The sequence below is a fragment of the Spermophilus citellus genome, assembly GCF_964194105.1.
Source record: "Spermophilus citellus genome assembly, chromosome: 8".
Classification (NCBI taxonomy): Eukaryota; Metazoa; Chordata; class Mammalia; order Rodentia; family Sciuridae; genus Spermophilus; species Spermophilus citellus.
In genome coordinates, this window is record NC_138189.1 from 132,297,222 (window position 1) to 132,317,107 (window position 19,886).

General features: G+C 45.1%; 2 protein-coding genes and 1 long non-coding RNA gene across 6 annotated transcripts in view; 1 reads left to right on the top strand and 2 right to left on the bottom strand.

Annotated features, from left to right (window-relative positions):
- Positions 1–9,179, top strand: part of NR3C2 (nuclear receptor subfamily 3 group C member 2) — a 317,712-nt gene extending 308,533 nt beyond the window's left edge. Inside the window, exon 2 of one of the 2 annotated variants that reach the window (XR_014023169.1) lies at positions 7,692–7,825. Coding sequence is in view for 1 of the 2 variants with exons in the window: in XM_081302992.1 (XP_081159118.1) it covers positions 7,692–7,847 (156 nt within the window). In the remaining variant the exon portion in view is untranslated. Of the gene's footprint in view, positions 1–7,691 lie in introns of both variants that reach the window. The other variant, XM_081302992.1, reaches the window with a different exon arrangement.
- Positions 9,180–9,579: 400 nt separating this feature from the next.
- On the bottom strand, positions 9,580–15,994 carry LOC308654073. Its single transcript, XR_014023170.1, has 4 exons — positions 13,544–15,994; positions 11,785–12,006; positions 10,754–10,834; positions 9,580–10,466 (listed from the first exon to the last, which is right to left on the bottom strand). It is a non-coding gene; the product is annotated as an uncharacterized lncRNA (long non-coding RNA).
- A 675-nt stretch (positions 15,995–16,669) lies between these two features.
- The window catches only part of ARHGAP10 (Rho GTPase activating protein 10), a 303,935-nt gene continuing 300,718 nt past the window's right edge, over positions 16,670–19,886 (bottom strand). For all 3 annotated transcript variants that reach the window (XM_081302994.1, XM_081302995.1, XM_081302993.1), the window contains one exon: positions 16,670–17,417. In XM_081302994.1, the coding sequence (XP_081159120.1) occupies positions 17,329–17,417 (89 nt within the window). In that variant the 3' untranslated portion in view covers positions 16,670–17,328. The remainder of the gene's footprint in view (positions 17,418–19,886) is intronic.

Below are 19,886 nucleotides of genomic sequence, written 5' to 3' on the forward strand. Positions count from 1 at the left end.
CTGTTTTCCAGAATGTCTATAGTAATTCACATTTCCCAGCAACAATGTATGAGTTCCCTTTTCTCCACATCCTTGTTAGCATTATGTTTTTGGGGTTTTCTTTTGCGGGGAGGGGTGGTGGTTTATAATAGCCATTCTAACTGATGTAAGATGGCTTTTTCTGTAGTTTTTATTTGTATTTCCCTGGTCGCTAATGACTGAGCATTTTTTCATATATTTTTTTGGCCATTTTCATTTTTCCTTTTCAGTAATATCTATTCAGATCATTTGCCCATTTTTAAACAGGACTACTTGTTTTTCTGTGGTTACATTTTTAAAAATTCCTTATGTATTCTAGATATTAACCCCCAAGTGAATAGTTGGAATGAATATATAATATATATATATATATATATATATAATTTATTTTACCATTCGGTAGTTTCTCTTCACTCTATTGATTTTCTCTGCTGAGCACAAAGTGGCTTCTTGTTTCCTGTGCTCTTGGCAGTCCTATCCAGAAAATCATTGCCTCGTCCCATGTTGTGAAGTGCCTCTGTATTCTTCTAGTATATTAGGAGTTTTAGGTCTTATATTCATGACCCATTGACTTGTACAGGGTAAGAGGGGACAAGTTTCAGTCTTCTACATGTAGATAGTTTTCCCCAGGACTGTGCATTGAAGAGTCTGTCCTTTCTCTAAAGTGTATTTTTGATGCCTTTGTTGATTAGTTATATGTGGGATTCATTTCTGGGATCTCTGTGCGTCTGTTTTCATGCCTATAGCATGGTGCTTGGGGTTCTATCACTCTTTAGTATATCTTGAAATCAGATTATCATGAGGCCTCCGGCTCAGTTCTCTTTTAAGCAAAGAGTGCCTTGGCCATTTGGACTATTTTGTGCTTATATATGAATTTCAGGATTTTTTTTTCTAGTTTAGTTCAGAATGCCATGGTGATTTAATGGGGTTGGCATTGAATCTGGAGATTGCTTTGGGTAATATGAGCCTTTTAACAATAATTTGTCCAGCCAATGAACATGATTGGTTATTCCATTTTTGTATATGTCTTCTTCAGATTCTTTCCTCAATGTTTTGTAATTTTCATTACAGAGCTCTTCCACTTCTTTGGTTAAATGTATCCCTAGGTGTTTTTTGTTTTGTTTTGTAACTACTATGAATGGGAATGTTTTCATAATTTCTTAGCAAAATTGTTGTTGGTGTATAGAAAAGCTACTCATTTTTTGTATGTTGATTTTGTATCCTATTTATCAGTTCCAATAGTCTTTGGTAGGGTTTTAGGATTTTCTATATAAGGAACCACACCATCTGCAAGCAGTGACAATTTGACTTCCTCTTTCCCTCTACACTATAATGAGTGGTAAGATTGGACATGCTTTTCTTGTCCCTGATCTTAGAGGAAATTCTGCCAGCCTTTCCCCATTCAATATGTTGTTAGCTGTGGGTTTGTCACATAGTCTTTATTGTGTTGAGGTACCTAGATTGCTGGAGGGTTTTTATCATGAAGCAGTGCTAAATTTTATCAAATGCATTTTCTGCATCTGTTGAGATCATATTCTACCGATATGATGTGTTATATTTGTTGATTTCCATATGTTGAACCATCCTTGCATTCCTGGGATGAAACCAAATAGATTGTGGTGAATGATCTTTCTCGTGTGCTGTTCAATTTGATTTGCTAGTATTGGGTTGAGAAGTTTTGCATCTGTGCTCATCAGGGTTTGGGTGTACAATTTTGTTTGTATCCTTGTCTAGTTTTGGTATCAGGGTACTGCTGACCTCAGAGAATAAGTTTGCAAGTTTCAATTCTATGGAATAGGTTGAGAATAACTGGCATTAGTTCTTTAAAAGTTTGGTCAAATTCAGCAGTGAAGCCATGTGGTCCTGAGCTCTTCTGTCTTGTACTACTAATTCAGTCTCCTTACTTGATATTGTTCTATTTTTATGTCTTCATGGTTCAATTTTGATAATTCATATTTGTCTAGAAGTCAATTCTTTTTCTAGGTTTTCCAATTTGTTAGTCTACAGTTTTTCCATAATAAAAAATATGTGATTTCAATTTTTTAAAATTTGGTAAGACTAGTTTTGTGGACTACTCTCTGGTGCATTCTACAGAAAATTCCATGCACTGATGAAAATATGATTCTGTAGCTAATAGGATTTTCTGTAAATATTTATTTAAATTCATTTAATCTACAATATAGTTTAACTCTGATTCTGTTGGTTTTTGTTGGGGGAGGGGGGTGGTTGGTATGATAAGAATGCCATGCTGAAATCTCCCACTAATACTATACTGGGGTCTACTAATGTTTATAAAATTGTATCCTCAGACATTAGGCACATTTGGACAATGCACATATTTGTTTGATGGTATCCCAGGAGTCCTGAATTTTTTTTCCCTGAATGGGATATTTCAAAAGACCGGCCTTCAAGTTCAGATATTCTTCCTTCTCACTTAATAGTCTGTTGTTGACGCTTTCAACTATGTTTTTTATTTCACAAGATTTCGATTGATTCCTTTATTTTTGTTGTTTGCTGTATGTTTTCTTTTTAATTACACATGACAGTAGCACACATGGAGGGTATCTTATTCTAAATTAGGATCCCAGTCTTGTAGTTGTACATGACGTGGAGATTCACTGTGGCATGTTTATATATATACATAATGGAGTGAATCTAATTTAACTTTCCTATCCCCTCCCTGCCCTTTAATCCCCTTTGTCTAATCCACAGAACTTCTGCTCTTCCCCCCTGCCGCCTTGTTGTGTGTTAGCATCTGCATATCAGAGAACATTTCACCTTTGGTTTTGGGGGACTGACTTATTTCACTTGATAGTCTCCAGATCCATCCATTTACTGGCAGATGTCATAAAGTCACTATTTTGTATGGCTGAGAATAGTTCATTGTGTATATACACCACGTTATCTTTATTCATCTGCTGAAGGGCACCTAAGTTGGTTCCATAGTTTTGGCTATTATGAATTGAGCTGCTATAAACATTGATGTGGCTGCATCGCTGTAGTATGCTGATTTTAAGCCCTTCTGGTATAGACGGAGTAGTGGAATAACTGGGTTAAATGGTGGTTCCACTCCAAGTTTTCTGAGGAATCTCCATACTGCTTTCCATTAAGGTTGTACCAATTTGCAGTCCTACCAGCAATGTCTGGGTGTACTCCTTTTCCCCACATCCTCAGTTAACATTGTTACTTGTATTCTTGATTGTTGCCATTGTGACTGAAGTGAGATGAAATCTCAGTGTAATTTTAATTTGCATTTCTCCAATTGCTAGAAATGTTGAACATTTCTGTGAAGTGTTTGGTCAGTTCCTTTGCCCATTTATTGGTTGGGGTTGTGTGTGTGATTTTTGAGTTCTTTATATATCCTGGAGATGAAAGCTCTATATGAGGTGTAGGTGGCAAAGATTTTTTTTTCCCTAAAGAATTGTTTCTTTGCCGTGTTTGATACCATCCTAATTTTGGGGGTGGAGGGGTACCAGGAATTGAGTTCAGGAGCACTCGACCACTGAGCCACATCCCTGTTTTGTATTTTATTTAGAAACAGGGTCTCACTGAGTTGCTTAGCACCTCAGTATTGCTGAGGCTGGCTTTGAACCAGTGATCTTCCTGCCTCAGCCTCCTGAGCTACTGGAATCACAGGCATGCGCCACTGATCCCAGCTATCTCATTTGTTCTTTTCTTCTTGCGCTTTAGGAGTCTTACTGAGGAAGTTGGTTCCTAAGCCAACAGGATGGCGTATTGGGCCTACATCTTCTTCTAGTACGTGCAGGGCTCTTGTGTAACGCTTAGGTCTTTGGTCACTTCATGTTGTTCTGTGCAGGGTGAGAGAAAGGTGTTCAGTTTCATTCTGCTACATACGAATTTCCAGTTTTCCCAGGACCATTTTTTGAAGAGACTATCTTTTCTCCAATGTGTGCTTCTGGCACCTTTGTCAAGTATGAGAGAACTGTATTTGTCTCTGTGTCTTCTGTTTTGTTCCACTGGTCTTCACGTCTGTTTTGATGCTAATTATCATGCTCTTTTTGTTACTATGGCTCCACAGTAAAATTGAAGGCCTGGTATTGTGATGCCTCCTTCCCCACTTAGTATTTGCTTTGGCTCTTCTGGGCCTCTTATTTTTCTAAATAAATTTCATGATTGCTTTTTCTATTTCTATGATGAATGTCATTTAAATTTTAATAGGAATTGAATTAAATCTATATGTGCTTTTGGCAGTGTGGCCATTTTGACTATTAATTCTGCCTATCCCAAGAACATGGGATCTCTTTCCATATTCTAAGGTCTTTTTGAATTTCTTTCTTTAGTGTTCTATAGTTTTCATTATAGAGATCTTTCACCTCTTTTGTTAGATTGATTCCCAGGTATTATTTTTTTGAGGCAATTATGAATGGGATAGTTATTCCTAATTTCTCTTATAGCTGATTCATCGTTGGGGTATAGGAACATAATTGATTTATGGGTATTAATTGTACATCCTGCTACTTTGCTGAATTTGAGTTGTAGAAGTTTTCTGGTATTTTTTTTGGGGGGGGTCTTCTAAATATAGAATCATGTCATCAGCAAATGGGGGTAGTTTGAGTTCTTTTCCTGTTTCCTTTAATTTCTTTCGTCTGATTGCTCTGGCTAGAGTTTCAAGGACTATGTTGAATAAATAGTCAAAGAGGGCATCCCTGTTTTGTTTGTTTTACATGATGTTGGCCTTAGGTTTGACACATGCAGCTTTTACAATATTGAGGTATATTCCTACTATCCCTAGTTTTTCTAGTGTCTTGAACATGAATGGATATTGTGTTTGGTTCCTTTTCAATATCTTTACTGAATTTCTTATTCATATCCTGCTGTGCTGCTAATTTATCTTATTCTCTTGGATTTCACTGAGCGTTTTAATAATCACTCTTTTAAATCCATCGTCAGGTATTTCATCTGTAGTTAGGGGTGTTATGTTCTTTTGAAAGTGTCATTACTTGTGTTGTTTGTACATCCAGCAGACTAGATAGCTCTGTCACTTTGGCATCCTCCTGAAACCATGTCCTTGGGTGTCAGCTTTTGTGGAATGTTGGCTTTGATTCCTGCTGTGCACCATAATGTAGTCACTCGGTTTTTTTTGGTTGTGATTAATGATACAGTACATTCCTGGCACCTTTGGATACCCACTGTCTCTGGGGGTGACACAACAGTGGGGACACTAGCACTTCAAGCAGGTGTGGTATAGTCAGCTACCTGTACAATGGCAGTGAAGGGGGTCTCCTCAGGTACTGTTGCTATCAGGGGCCTCTGGTGGCCCCAGCTGTGTGCAGGGTCCTGGAGACTTGTCTTCACCAGTCAGGGGTGAGGCCCAGGGAGCAGCAGTGGCGGGAATCCACAGGACACTGTTTCACTCTCACCCAGACCCGACAGCAGTGTGTAGTAACACCCGGCCTCTGTGACGGCGCCCAGCCAGGACGCCCCAGCCACAACCTCTCCCCCTCTGACATTTTTGGCGGTAGAGCTTCCCCTGGAGCAGAACCTTGGCCAGGGCTGGGCAAAGTCATCCTCTTCCCAGCTGTGGAAGGGCAGGGTGATAGCTAGAGTCGAGGAATAGCTCCAGGGCAACAGCAGGAACCCTGGGGTGACTCCCTGCTCGGTCAGTAACCGGCGCCTGGGCACAGCGGGAAGGACAGCAGGACCCACAGGAGCACCTACCTTTAGTCCCGGCTCTGGCCTGAGACCACAGGTGCCTGGGCATACTGGGCCAGGCGTCCAGTCTTCTGGTTCTTGAGGGCAGCAGCCTCTATGTCACAACACGGGCACCTGGCAGGCTCGGGTCACAGTCATGCTGCTGGGCCAGGTTCTCAAAGCAGTGCCCTCTGAGCCAGCGCACTGGAAGGTCTGTGGGGCTCTCTCACCCCAGACCAGTCCAAATTCATATGATGGCTGCGAGATGCTTTCCCAAACCAGGGTTACAATGCTGATTTCTGGTTACTTGTCTTGCTTTGTTGTGGTGGCACACACACCAGCCACCTTGCCAATGGGGGGGAAAAAGTCCTTTACAGCTATGGAGGGTCTCTGTGAATTTGATCCTAAATGCTGCAGTAAGTTTGCAGGATTCTGCGGCTGACTGAGGGGGTATCACACCCCATAGCAGGATATCTGACAGTGGAGGCACCACAGTGGGAGAGCCATACCCAGGGAAGTTTAGCTTTGATAGCCACTGGCCTTCCACATACAAAACATAAGAAACACTTCCCCATTCTACTGAAGGGAGACCTGAGGACCAAGTCCTGTGAAGACAACCCAGAGCAGGCTTTGCAAACTGTGTCCCAGAGAAATGTCATTTGATGGTTAAGGGTGGAGAGGTTTTGTTCCAGCAGCTTGACTAAGTGTTTCCATTTAGCTCCATGCTGGGGAGGTTCAGAGCCATTCATCTGGGCCTTTCAGTCCTCTGAAGAACTCTGAGGCTTAGGTACTGTCAGCATCCCACCTTACAGACAAGGAAACTAAGGCATGAATGTGGTGTGAACACAGTGGTGTGTCCAGAGGACAGTGGCTGTGCTGTTTCTGAGCCAGCATTCGATGGGGGCAGGACACTTACTGAATCTAAGGGAAACCACTTTGCAGGAAGAACACAGCCACAAACAGACGGACCATTTTTTTTTTCCTGGATGAGATTTTTCTTGACTTGTATTTAAGGTCTTTGCTGTCTTATTCAACCCTGGTAGTTAAAAGTTGAGGGGAAATACAGATGCAGCTTCACCAGAATCACTGCTTCAAGACTGGAGTCATTTTATGACAGGTGATGTTAATGTCATCTGCTGTGATACAGCAGGAAAGGACCAAAAGCCATTTGTCTCACAATGGTTCATGTTAGCTTCCCATTACTGTGACAAGTACATGAAGATAACTGTAAAGAAAAAGGGTTATTTTGGAGGTTTCAGTCCATGATCAATCAGCTGGTCCCTGGGCTTTAGGGTTGTGGTGAGGCAGCACATCATGGTAGGGGTGCTAGGGAGAGGATGGGTCTGGTCCCACTTTCTCCTTCAAAAGCAGACCCCCAACGATTTCCCCATAGCACCACCCTGGGGGGAGCAAGCCTTAACACAAGAGCCTCTGGGGGTTCACTAATCTTATCTAGGGTTTTTAACTTACAGACTTGGGAGTGGCTCGGGTCCAGGGAAGGTTAAACCAGTTCTTGAATCAGAGCAGAGAAAATGAGGTGGAGGGACAGGCCCCAATGGGATGCTTTCAACCTCTGGAAATCAGCCTGAACTTACAGAGTGGCTAAGGAGCCTCAGCCCTGAAGCTGGGGGAAGTACTGGCTTCTCCGTGGGCCACCTGGTGCTGGGGACACCACCCCAATGAAGCATTGTCCTGCTTCTCACCCTCTTGCCATTTATGGGCCCTAAGCATCCAGAGACTCAGAAATGAGGCTCTGATGAGAGTTGTTCAGTGACCCAGGCACTCCTGCCACTGCCCCCATTGCCTCTGATAGTCGATGCACGACCATCACATACCTCGTCAGCTCATTCCACACGAAAGGCACATTACGCCACAGGTGACAGGAGCACCCGGATCACATGACTTGGCTGAGCTGTGGCCTGGTTTCCCAGCTGGCTGCTCTCTGTTCACAGGGTGGTCACCCACGGGAGGTCCAGGGGAGGCGGGATGAGGCGCTCCCTCATGCTCCTTGTCTGTTGCAGCTGGTGAGCGATCTGCTGGAATTTTGCTTCTACACCTTCCGCGAGTCCCAGGCCTTGAAAGTGGAGTTCCCCGCCATGCTGGTGGAGATCATCAGCGACCAGCTGCCAAAGGTGGAGTCCGGCAACGCCAAGCCCCTTTACTTTCACAGGAAGTGACGGAGACGTCTTACCAGAAGAACTTTGCCTTAAGTTTCCCCGTGTTATTCCATACCTGCGAAGGACCCACGAGATCATATTTTTAACATGTGATGGTTGATTCACTCATTCGGCAGTTTCTCAAGCTTAAACTCATGTCCAGGGGTTGGAGCCGGGAAAGCCGTTGGACCTGGGTTTGGCCAGACCTGAGCAGGCTAAGGATTCTTCCCTCTCCGCTCCCCGATGCTTAGAAACACGTTCCTCTGGATGAAAAGCCATATCTAGTCAATAACTCTGATTTTGATATTTTAACAGATGGAAGTTTTAACTATGCCATGTAGTTTCTGGTATCGTTCGCTTGTTTTAAAAGGGTTCAAGGACTAACGAACTTTTTAAAGCTTACCCTTGGTTTGCACATAAAACGTATAGTCAATATGGGGCATTAATATTCTTTTTGTTATTTAAAAAAAACACACAAAAAGAAAAAACATATACAGATTCCTGTTGTGTAATAACAAAACACATGGCGTGGAACAAGCCTGCTATGGGCGCGTTCTTCTCCATCACCAGATACACACTCTTAGCGTCCATTTATTATTTAATTAGGATGGATAAGATGTTAAAACAAATGCCTTGGTTTCGATTTCTAGTATCTATTGTGTTGGCTTTACAGATAATTTTTTGCAGTCTTTTGCTGTGCTGTACATTACTGTATGTATAAATTGTGAAGGACCTGAAAATAAGGTGTAAGGAACTTTTGTAAATGAGACACATAGAAAAAAAAAACAAAAAAAACTTTAATGGTGAATAGGATGAATGGGAAAGTATTTTTGAAAGAATTCTATTTTGCTGGAGACTATTTAAGTACTATCTTTGTCTAAACAAGGTAAAAATTTTTTTTTGTAAAGTGAAATGTTATGCATGCATAATGAACCGTTTACAGTGTATTTAAGAAAGGGAAAGCTGTGCCTTTTTAGCTTCATATCTAATTTACCATTTTACAGTCTCTGTTGTAAATAACCTCACTTAAACCTCTTGGGTTGTCTCTAAGCCTTTCTACTTTTTCTGTACTTTTTGTTCTGTTCTTGGTCTCCCGCTTGTGGTGTTGGAGAGACTTGAGCACGTTTTTCCGGTTTCTGCTTCATCCTCCTTCCATCGGGGGACAACACACTGCGGTGTCTGCAGCTCCTTGCAGGTGTCATTTGACAGCACCCATGGGACACAAGGTCCTGGGAGTGCTTCAGCTTTGCAAAAGCTGCCTCTTTCCCCCTTTTCCACAAGCAGCAGAATCAGCTCTCGGAGGGGGAGACTGGAAACTTGGCTCAGAGAGCACAATCCTCCCATTTCAGAAAATCCAATTTTCTCCTTTAGGGGGAAAAAAAAGTCCATGCACTCTATGTCTGTCAAAGATCAGATAGTCACCTCTGATCCTGGAAAGGGTTCTGCACTCCTGCAACTGGTCATGGGAACACGTAGATCATGGCAGGATGTACTGGGATGAGCTGTCTTGGCAAGGGTCATTTCAGAATGGCGTGGAGACCGGGAGAACATTAGAGGGTTTTTAGATTTTTTTAAAGGTAGGTTTTAAAAATAAATTTTATACATAAACAAACAGTTTTGGAGAAAAACACTACAGATCATATAAGCAAGACAGTGGCACTAAAATTTTTAATTCATTAATCTGTTTGGCACTGATGCAATTTATGGCTTTTCTCTTGCCCCAGATCGCAAACGTAAATCTTTGGGGAAATGATATGATTGCACTAAATACTTTGAATAGAGGCCAAATTAATCTTTTAAAAGTGGTGATGATCATCATCAGGTACTCAGTGAAATCATTATTTTCCAAAACCTAAAAGCTGTAGCTCAAGTCCAAGGCCAGGAGAAGGCAGTGTCGGATCAACACTTCTCCAGGGTTCACCATGCAGGCAACATTACCTTGTGTCTTTCCAAAGACACCTGCCTTATGCAAGGGGAAACCTGTGAAAGCTGCACTCAGAGGGAGGAGTTTTTCTTACATAATTTGCAATTTCAAGAATTTAATTTATAGGCAGATCTTTAAATAAAGCCAACTTACATGCACAGCAATATGAAAGCCACACTCTGAAGGTGATAAATACATAGCATGCAGACTGGGCGATCCGGGAAAAGAAATGGCTTACAAAAACAGCTTCAAGTTCAGACTTCAGGAATTTGAGCTTAACCAGGTTTGGGATGAAGATGGTCTGCATCAGCTTTTTGTATTAACAAAGTTACTGGCTCTTTGTGTGTCTCCGGGTAACTTTGCTTGATGAAACAGCAAAGCCATATTCTAAATTCACTGTTGAATGCCTGTCCCAGTCCAAATCGTCTGTCTGCTCTTATTTTTGTACCATATTGCTCTTAAAAATCTTGGTTTGGTACAGTTCATAATTCACCAAAACTTCTTCATATAATTATAAAAAAACACTAAATTAGTTTAAAATGAAGCAATTTATATCTTTATGCAAAAACATATGTCTGTCTTTGCAAAGGACTGTAAGCAGATTACAATAAATCCTTTACTTTAATCACCTGTTGTTTTGGAAACAGTTCATTTGAATGTCTGTAGGTACACCTGGACGCCGGGCCTTTCCAAATCTTGATTAGATGCACTTCCACCTAGAGCCAAGATGGAATAACAGGGGTTTTGTCCAACATTAGAAAGAGCCCTATGTTGGCCCATACGTTAATTCTCTTCTGAGATTGGATATCTTCTTACTGCCAATATGTGGTTCAGCTAAAATACCCTGTAACTGTTTAATATCTGCTACCTTGGAGCTGTGCAAACACTATATATTGCATTATCTCATTTATCTTCACAACCACAGAAAAACCTGTTCAAGATGCAGATTATGAGACTCACGTGAGTGGATGCCCCGTCTGTGTTGGAGTGGTCTCATCCTTACCCTGGGCTGAAAAGAGGTCTGCTCCCCCCAGCCACCATACTTCCAGCACTCTTTATGGGCTCCTCATCCTTGATTCCACTCCTTAAAAAAGATCACCAAAAGAGCAGTACTAATTACCAGCTCATTTAAAATGGAAAAAGCTATTTACCACAAGATAAACTCAAGTACATTTTTAATGTGTCCTTTCACTGGAGATTGTCGAAATAACTTGCTTTCAGAGAGATAACACCACTTGGTAAACAAATTCAACTCTGCTTTAATGCAGTGGACATAATTCTGGCACATACAGTATAGCCACTGACCACAGCATAGGAAAAGAGGCACAGAAACATTGTTTATAAAACATCTATAAGTGAAGGCAATTTTATATTTGAAATCTTAAGAAATTGGATCTACTCAGAGCAGTGCCTTTCCCAAGGCCATGTTGGCTGTGAGCCTGTTGAGTGACCCCCTCCCATGTACACCCTTGGTTAGGGTGGATGGGCTTTCTGAATTACCTTGCCTTATTCTTGGATCAAGGGTGCCTTTATTTCATACTAGGCATTTCTAAAAGCATTCTCAGGCCCAAAGAATTTAGCTCCATGTTTAGGAATCATTAGCTAAGAACTGCCTCTGCCCCAGAGGCAGCCAACTACTCTATGTCAGAGCAGAAAAACCACAGGTATTCATACATGAGTTTGCTTCTGTATGTTGAATGCCCCCCTCCAAATAGAAAACATTGTCCCTTTATATAAAAGTCTGTGCTGACATACTTTTTGATAAACTGTACATATGTATACATATTGAAATGACTTGTGAAAGTCTCTCTGGCACTTTAATTTTAAGCCATTCAATTGGGAGTGCAGCACTTCTCTTGGAAATAAAACTGGCTTCTCAAACAGTGTTGGGTGAGAGAAGATGAAGAGCTGAACTCAACATTCAGCACGGGGCATTCACCACCATGAAGCAAAGAAGTTTGGGGCAGAGCAGCAGGCAGTTAGCTACTGCTGCTTAACAAACCGCTCCACTAGATAGTTGCCTAAATCACCCACCACTTATTTCTCTGAGTCTCTGAGTCCGCCTGGGGGAGGGGCGGGTTTGCAGATCTCTGCCAGGCTCAGCTGTGTTGGGCTTGTCCATAGATTTATGGTCAGCCTGCTGCTGTCTGGCCTCTGATGGTTTTGCTCCGTGTAGCCTCTCATCCTCCGGCAGGGTTCTAAGACAGATGGTGGCTTTTTGAAGTTTCTGACTGCATCAACTTTACTCTGGATCCTCTGGTCAAAAGAGCAAGTTACAAGGTAAAGTCCATAGTCAGCATGGAGAGCCCCAGGATCCAGGGAGGGATAAAGATTGGGATGGTTAAATCAACCTACCACTAGCAGTCACTCAGCTATTTTTTGCGGGACATGTGTTGCTAAGACTGGTTTCCAAATGTCCCCTGGTTTAGAGCTGGAGATCTTCCATGCCCCAGGCCAGCCTGACCCAGCTGGGTCAGATCATGCTCCTCTCATTCCACTGTTGCCAACTCTCCACAAAAGAAATCCAGATACCAACACAAGGCACCACGCTGTCTAGATGCATCCCGTGTGTATTCACTGCCCCGAGTTCAAAGCTCAGGTCTCTTTTTGAGGAATCATCAAATAATCAGGGGGAACTTCTAACAGAAAGCTTTCCCCAACATGCTCCCCTAACCAGTAGACTAAGATACTTTTAACCAGACATTAAAGCATGGGGAGAATGTGCTGGCTGCCCAAATGGGGTAGCAATAAATTATTGCCCAGGCCAGTGAAGGAGAAAGTGATGACATCTGACAAGACATTTGCAGGGCAAGGAGCAGGAAAGCTGAGGACACTCTCCTGGAATAATATCTTCAGAGAGGGGAGAGAGAAGGAAGCTGGGTAACTAAAGAAGACTTGAGATACCATTGAAACCATCTGGTCAAAGAAGGAATAGCCAGACTGGCTTTGAGAGACTTGGAAAAAAAGATGAGGAAATGCCCAATGCTGAAATGAATGGGGAAAAGGACAAGACCAAGATTATAGACAGAGTACCCTTAGGAAGGAGGGAGAAGTTAAACAATGTGGGGCAAAGAACAAGAGTTATCCGAGAAGCATCACTAAAAGGAAGCAGAGGTAGCTGTGTTAACTCTCCATTGCTATGACAAAATACCCGAGACATCAACAGTTGAAGACGAAAGGTTGTTTTGGCTCATGGTTTCAGTCCACAGTCAGTTGGCCCCATTGCAAGGCAGAACATCATGGCAGGAACATGTTGGAGCAAAACTGCTCACCTCACAGTGGCCAGGAAACAGAGACGTGCAAAATTGGCCAGGATCCCAATAACCTAACCTCCTTTCATTAGGCTCTACCTCTTGAACATTCCACTACCAAATACCAGTAGCATGTCAGACTGGGACCCAGCCTTTAGCCTATGGGCCTTTAGGAAACATCCCAGGTCCATACTATCGCAGTGGCTAAGATATGAGAAAGGAACACAGACTAACCCACCACCACAGGGCCCTTCCGGCCCAACCTCTGCCATCCCTCCTGCCATGCACTCTTCAAGCACATCATGTTCTCTAATTGTCACAGCACCCCCAAGACATTGGTTGAACATCTCCATTTCACAGAAGGAAACTGAAGCATAAAGAGGCTGAGTAGCTTGGCCAAGGCCACCAGGTACACAAGATTGGAAGCAGGATGTCAGAGTAGACTGCTTTAACTCAAGTCGTATACCTGTACCCCTGTGTTAGCTTCCTGGGGCTGTTGGCCCAAAGTGCTACAAACTGGGGCTTAAGCTACAGAAATGCACCTTTTCGCAGCTCTGGAGGCCAGAAGTCTTGAGATTAAGGTGTCAGCAAGGTTGCTTCCTTCCGAGTCTCTAAAGAAAGGAACTATTCCAGTTCTCCTCTGACACAGAGATGGCCATCTGTTCTCTTTCTTCACCTTATCTTTCTTCTATGTCTGTCTGTCCTAGTGTCCAAATTTCTCCTTGTTATAAAAATGCCAGTCATCCCAGATTCAGGCCCAACCCTGCTGTGCTCTGTTTCACTGCTTACCTCTGGATGTCCTATTTCCAAATGAAGCCACATTCAAATGTAGGGGGGCTAGGGCTTCAACGTATGAACAGGGTGGGCGCACTGCATAATGGTCATTGTCCTCTACTCTCCCAAGACAATATGGTGCAGCAGGATGGGCATTTAATTAGCTTACTGACCCCAAGCAAGCACTTCACTCCATTTTCTCATCTATAAAAAGGGTGACCTTCTGGCTCTCAGTCACTGTAAGGAGAGAAGGAGTGAGAATCCATGACTGCAAGACTGCGCCCCCCCCCCCCACCATGGCCATCCCTACTGACTCTGAAAACTCTGCTGCTGCTACAAAGGAACGAAGGGGGCTGCAGCTCCCACGGGCTCTTTAACTGTTTTCACCTGGCATCCCCTTCACATGCAGGGACCCCCAGGAAGGCCCTCTGGGTAATATCAGCAGTGGCAGGCCCTGCAGCCCCCTGCAAACAGGAAACAAAATCCGAGTGCTTACTTTTGCCCAAACCACCTTCTTGCCCCTCTGCACACAGGCTGGTCCAAGCAGTGACAACTGGTGCTGCTGGAGCTGAGGGCATAGGACCCAGAGCCAGAGCCCTGAGCAGGGTGGGGCTCTCACAACAGGCGGGGGCCCCCCTCCTGCAGAGGTTCAGGGAATCAGCCACACCCTTCTAGCAAAACACACTCTGCTCCTCTTCTGGAGAAACGGAGGTGATCCACCAGTGTCAGTAAACACCCCGGTCCCTTACTAAGTATATTTTGGGTCATGCCCAGGGGAAAGCTCTCTGCCCAGTGGCCTTGGCAAGCGCGGCCACACTGTGCTCATGGGTCACATTCTCACAGGGAAACACCCTTGGTTCCTCTCTGGCACTACCTTGTTCTCCCCAGTCAGCACAGGACAGGTCTGCAGCTCCTAGGGCTGTGGGGACCTTTACAGCCACACTGCCCTGAAGTCCTGTCACACTGGCATCCTGTGCAACAGAGGGTCCTCACAAAAGGATGCAAGTTACAGACATACAGTCATGAAAAGGGGACCAGAGGTCCCCCTCAGCCAAGCTTGTACTACATACTGGACACACTACTTCTGTTTGGGCATTTCACCTCCAAACTTTTGATTTTTTTATGTCTTTTTAAGACATAAGAAAATCATCAGGATGAGGTTTTTTTGGTTTTTTGGTTCAAGGTCACAGGAAGACCAAACTCAGTGGTAGCTGGTGGCTTCCTTACCCAGTGGTGGTAAAGTACTTCAGCGGTGTACCCGGCTGTGAACAATGGAAATCTTTCCAGAACAAGCAAATAAATCAACTCCTCTGCAGCACCATGTGCATCCCCCAAGGGCTGCACCGACCAGGGATGATGCCAGGAGTCCCTCCCAGAGCTGAGCTCACTGCACCTGCCTGCAGGTGTGCCCCTCCTACAGCGGCTTTGGCAAAGCAGTACACACCAGGAACCTCCTCATGGGAGTCTAGTTTCCCTTCTATACCCCTAAGCCACAGCAGGGGCAAGAAACGTCAGCCCTAAGGTTCTCCACCTCACCTCCAGGCACAGCTGGCCCAGGCACAGGCCTCAGGGCGGCTGCTGGAGGAAGGTCCTGGGGTCCTCAGCAGTCTCAGTACTTTCCAGAAGGCCTGTGATTTTGTATTTAAATTCCAGTGCACTGAAATTGTCCTTACTTTTACTTACAACATAGGTGCTTTTCAACAAGCACATTTTGCCCCATGTACATATGATTTCTATGTTAGTTGACTTGCTGTTACTGTAGCATAATACCTGAGATAATCAATTATAAGAAGAAAGGACTTAGTTAGACTCACAGTTTTAGAGGTTTCAATCCATGACCAACTGACCCTGTTGCTTTGGGCGTGTAGTAAGGCAGCACAGATGGCAGGGATGTGGGGCAGAGCAAGCACTTCACCTCATGGCCAGGACACAAAATAGAAGAGACTGGTGTCCCACAATCCCCCTCAAGGACACTCCGTCAATGACCTAAAACCTCCCCCTAGCCACCCACCACAGGTTCTACCATGTTCCAATAGAACCCACAGGCTGGGGACCAAACCTCTGACACAGGCCTTTGAAGAACATTCCAGGTCCAATCTACAGCAACTCCAAACTCAATGCCCTTTACATGGTCCAAGTGAGGCGACTTTGAAGCTGTTAACCAGGGAAACAGCAAGCTCTTGAGTCACTTAATCTGAGGAAGAGGCAACAGATACATCCTTCTTTTGATAAATTCTTCAGAAGTCTTAACAGGCCCAGAATCTCCCATGAGGAAGAGAAAAGTCGCCCCTACCCCCACTCCCCAACCACCAGCAGCCTCTGGCCCAGGACTGGCTTCAGAATCCTGAGACCATGAAAACTGAGCTCCCTGCTCCGAAGGGGACATCCCATCCTCCCCAAGAGCCTGAGGCTGAGCCTGTGCCCAGAACTGGAAGCTGAGGGGAATGAGGCAGCATTACAAGGTCAGGGCCAAGGCTACTCTGGAAATGGTCTGGTCTTCCTTGAAGCCCAGCTTAATCCTGATGGAGAGAACAATGCTGAGGCCCGGAGGACAGGGAGCAGGTCGGGTGGCGTGGGAGAGACTTACCCAGCACGGTTGCAGCTGATGGGCCAACTTCCCCTCCTTCTGCCAGCCTCTGGGGAAAAGTCCTGTGCAGATGCTGGAGGGGGCCCCTCAGATTTCACACATCAGAGCAGAACCCTTCCCCACCCATGGCCCCCAGGAATGTGCCCTGCCAGGAACAGTCAAGGATCCCATCAAACTGACCGACTTGATTCTACAAGTCAGTTTGCGCTGGCATCAGAGGGAGGCGATTTTTTTCATCCAATATCATGAATCCTTACAGAGGGAATGAACTGCATGATCTCTTCCCCACATTAGGCCAGACCAGTCAAATAGTAAATTACATTTTATTTCATTTACAGAGAGAAGTTGGGGCCAAAAGGTGACATTGTACAAACAGCACACAGGTGAGGAGCACCAGGAAAAGCCGGTTATAAATATGCCCATGTGCCCGGTGGAGGTGGAGTGAGCGCAGAGGCCCAGTGTGGTGGTCCAGGAAGGAAGGAAGGAAGGAGCTGGCTCCGAGAGAGCGTCTCCCTGCTCCTGTCTAGGTCGAGACAATTCTCTTGCACCACAGCAGACCCCTCCCCACCATGGCCACCAGGGCCCAGCACACGCCCCACAGGCCCAGCACAGTGAGGAAGGAGAGTTCCCTTTAAGATCTCAGCAGCAGGAGTGCAGGAGGAGAGATCCTTCCGGGGTCTGGTGGCGTGTTCCTAGAGGGGGCGGCCGGGCGGGCAGACAGCAGCACTCCCTCTCGTTCCGTGGGCTGGATAATTAAAAATCCCAGTCAGGATGCTGGCCAAATGAATTGTCCTGTTCATCCCGATTTCTTCTGATCCACAAATCTACACAGTCCCGTGCAGTGAGTTCTGGAACCTTCCCTGGCCCTGGAGTGCCAAAGGTGATCTGCAATTCTCAGTGAGGATGTGGGTGTCGCTCCCAGCAGGTGCTCAGGTGCAGGGCAGTGAGGCCCTCCAGGGCCAGGAGCTACAGCAGCTTGACGTAATTCTGTGGAATCAGCCCCCTCTTGCCATCCAGAGTCCCTTCCAGCCAGCCAGGCTCTCTTGAAGCTTGTACTAAAAAGGAAGAGAAAGCACTTACCAACGTGCTGTGTTTGCTTGTCTCACAGACTTGACCAGGGAGGGGTCCATGGAGAATGGGGCCCCCTTCCAGAATATCTAGTCACAAATTTCCACAAGGGTTCCAGATGGGCTCTGCCATCCTGGACTGCCACCACAATCTAACCCACCTACCTTCAGATAATAGGTCTAACTGGTCCCCCAGCCCCTTCCAACCACCGTGTGAAAGCTTCTCGGGGAACTTCCTACCTTACAGGGTGCAGCATAGCGTTCCCCTGCTTAATGTTAAAGCCAGGCTTCTTACTGGTCTGCTGCACAGGGTCTCGGCCCCTTCTCCAGCAGCCCCTCACATTCTACCAGCCCATCATGCATGTCTACCGATGGTCCAGAGAAATCCCAACTCGGACTCCAGGCCTTTGCCTGCACAGTGTCTTCTTCCCAGAATGCCCTTCCCCCACTTCTTCACCAGATGATCCTCTCTTTAGAGACCTGGGTGGCTCCTCCGCAGTGGAGTCCACCTCCAACCTTCTCAGCATTGACATGCCTTACACGCATCGTCCAGGCACTGGTCTAACTTCCGTGCTGGATGGGGAGGTCCAGAGAGCAGGCCTGGGCCTTACACATCTGGGCACAGTGTCCATAAATACCCATGATGGACACATAAGGGAATGACCACGGCTGGACAGCAAAGGGCACAGGGTCAAGGCCCTCATCAGCAGAGTTTGGAAATCAAATACTGAGATATTTCTAGCCCCCAGCTGTGGCCCCCAACCATGGCCAGGAGCAGGAGAGGCATCACGGGCCTACAGAGGGGATTGGCTCACCCCAAAGACCAACTCAGGAGCCAGCTCTGAAATGAGCTTCTGATCCCAACACGAGAACCATTTTATATCAAAACCAAGTGCCTCACACACAAGCACAACACACAACTGCAGACAACCTCCTCTTTCCTTGTTATTTATTTGAATGCTGATTGCAATTCAGCAAACTGAATTTACGGTTCACTAATATGTAGCAACTTCCAACTTGGAAGACCTGATAAATTTCTAGGGTCCTTTGCAGTGAAGTAGCCATTCAATCCCCCTCCCTTGGAAGAGATGTGTGATTCCAGCTGTCTGCATTAGACTGGCCTTGTTTTTTCCTTGTGTTTTACTACTGGCTTTTACCTTCTAGGGAGGTGAAGGCTGGGAAGAAGTGAATGAGGGTGTGCACTGGTATCTGGCCTGTCCTGGGGCAGAGTTCCCAGCTGCCCCAGGTTTCCTACTCAAGCACCTCTTTCCCCACGTTGTGGGAGAGCACCTTTCCCTTCCGCCCAGCTTGTCCTTTATGAGAGCCTAGTTTCCGTGCGTGTGTATGTGTGACATGTGCACTCAGGAGGAGAAACCAGCACCCGCAGGTTGGTTATGTACCAACTCCTGGGGGTTAGCCATTCCCCAGTGGTACTCGCCATCACATACTAGTCTGCAGTTTCCTCTGGCCTCTCACTGAAGCCCTGAGCCCCTTTCCACTCTGGGGCCACATGGTCACATCTCTAACAATGCTTCTGCACAGGATCCAAGTCCTTTTCCTTGATGGTGACTGCACCCTGGTGGCTTGGCCAGCAGGAGTGTTTGGTGAGAAGCCTTTGAGAAACAGTGTTAGCAAAACAAATGTCACCTAGGGAGGGGACCAAGAGCCTAAACGTGGCCAAGCCCAGATCATAGGTGGGGTGGAATGGGATGGAAAAGGCTGAACCCCTGACACAAGGCAGCTCAGAGGCTGCAGGTGAAGACTGAGAACGTCTTCCTCCCTCTCTGGAAGCACTGAACCCCAAATACCCACCCCAGGCTCTTCTCTATACTTAGTTTACCAAACGGTTTCTGCCAGCAGCAATGCAGTGGTTGATTTTGTCAACTTGGCTAGGCAGCAGCATCCAGATAGTCGGTCAAACATCATTCTAGATATTTTTGACTCCTGAATGGTTGCAGGACCCTGGATAATTTACCCATTCTCTCAGAGCCTCCGTGTTCATCCCTCCGTGTTCAGGTAAATGATAGCTCATTAGAAAAAACTCGGGTTCTCTCATTTAGCATAATAACCTATACATGTGACAAATGTTTAAATCATTGAAATTTCATCATAGTGTGATAAACACCAAATTAGAAACTGCACCATGCTCACAGGGAGGCTTGTGGTAGCTAAGCCCACAGTTAAAATAGTTCTATCACGTGACCTATTCCAAATATACTATTTATTTTTCTTATTTGTTTAACCAGAATCACATTATACACCATATTTTACTGAATGATCACATTAACATATATTCACAAGCATTCCTAATCTTGTAAGAAAACTAGTTTAGCAATAAATGATTAAGTAATATCAGCACAATTTTCTCAATAAAAGTTTCACCTCACTTTTTTGTTAAAAAAACAATTAGCATAAATTGAACATTACTACCCTAGGTGCACATATAACTACCTGACT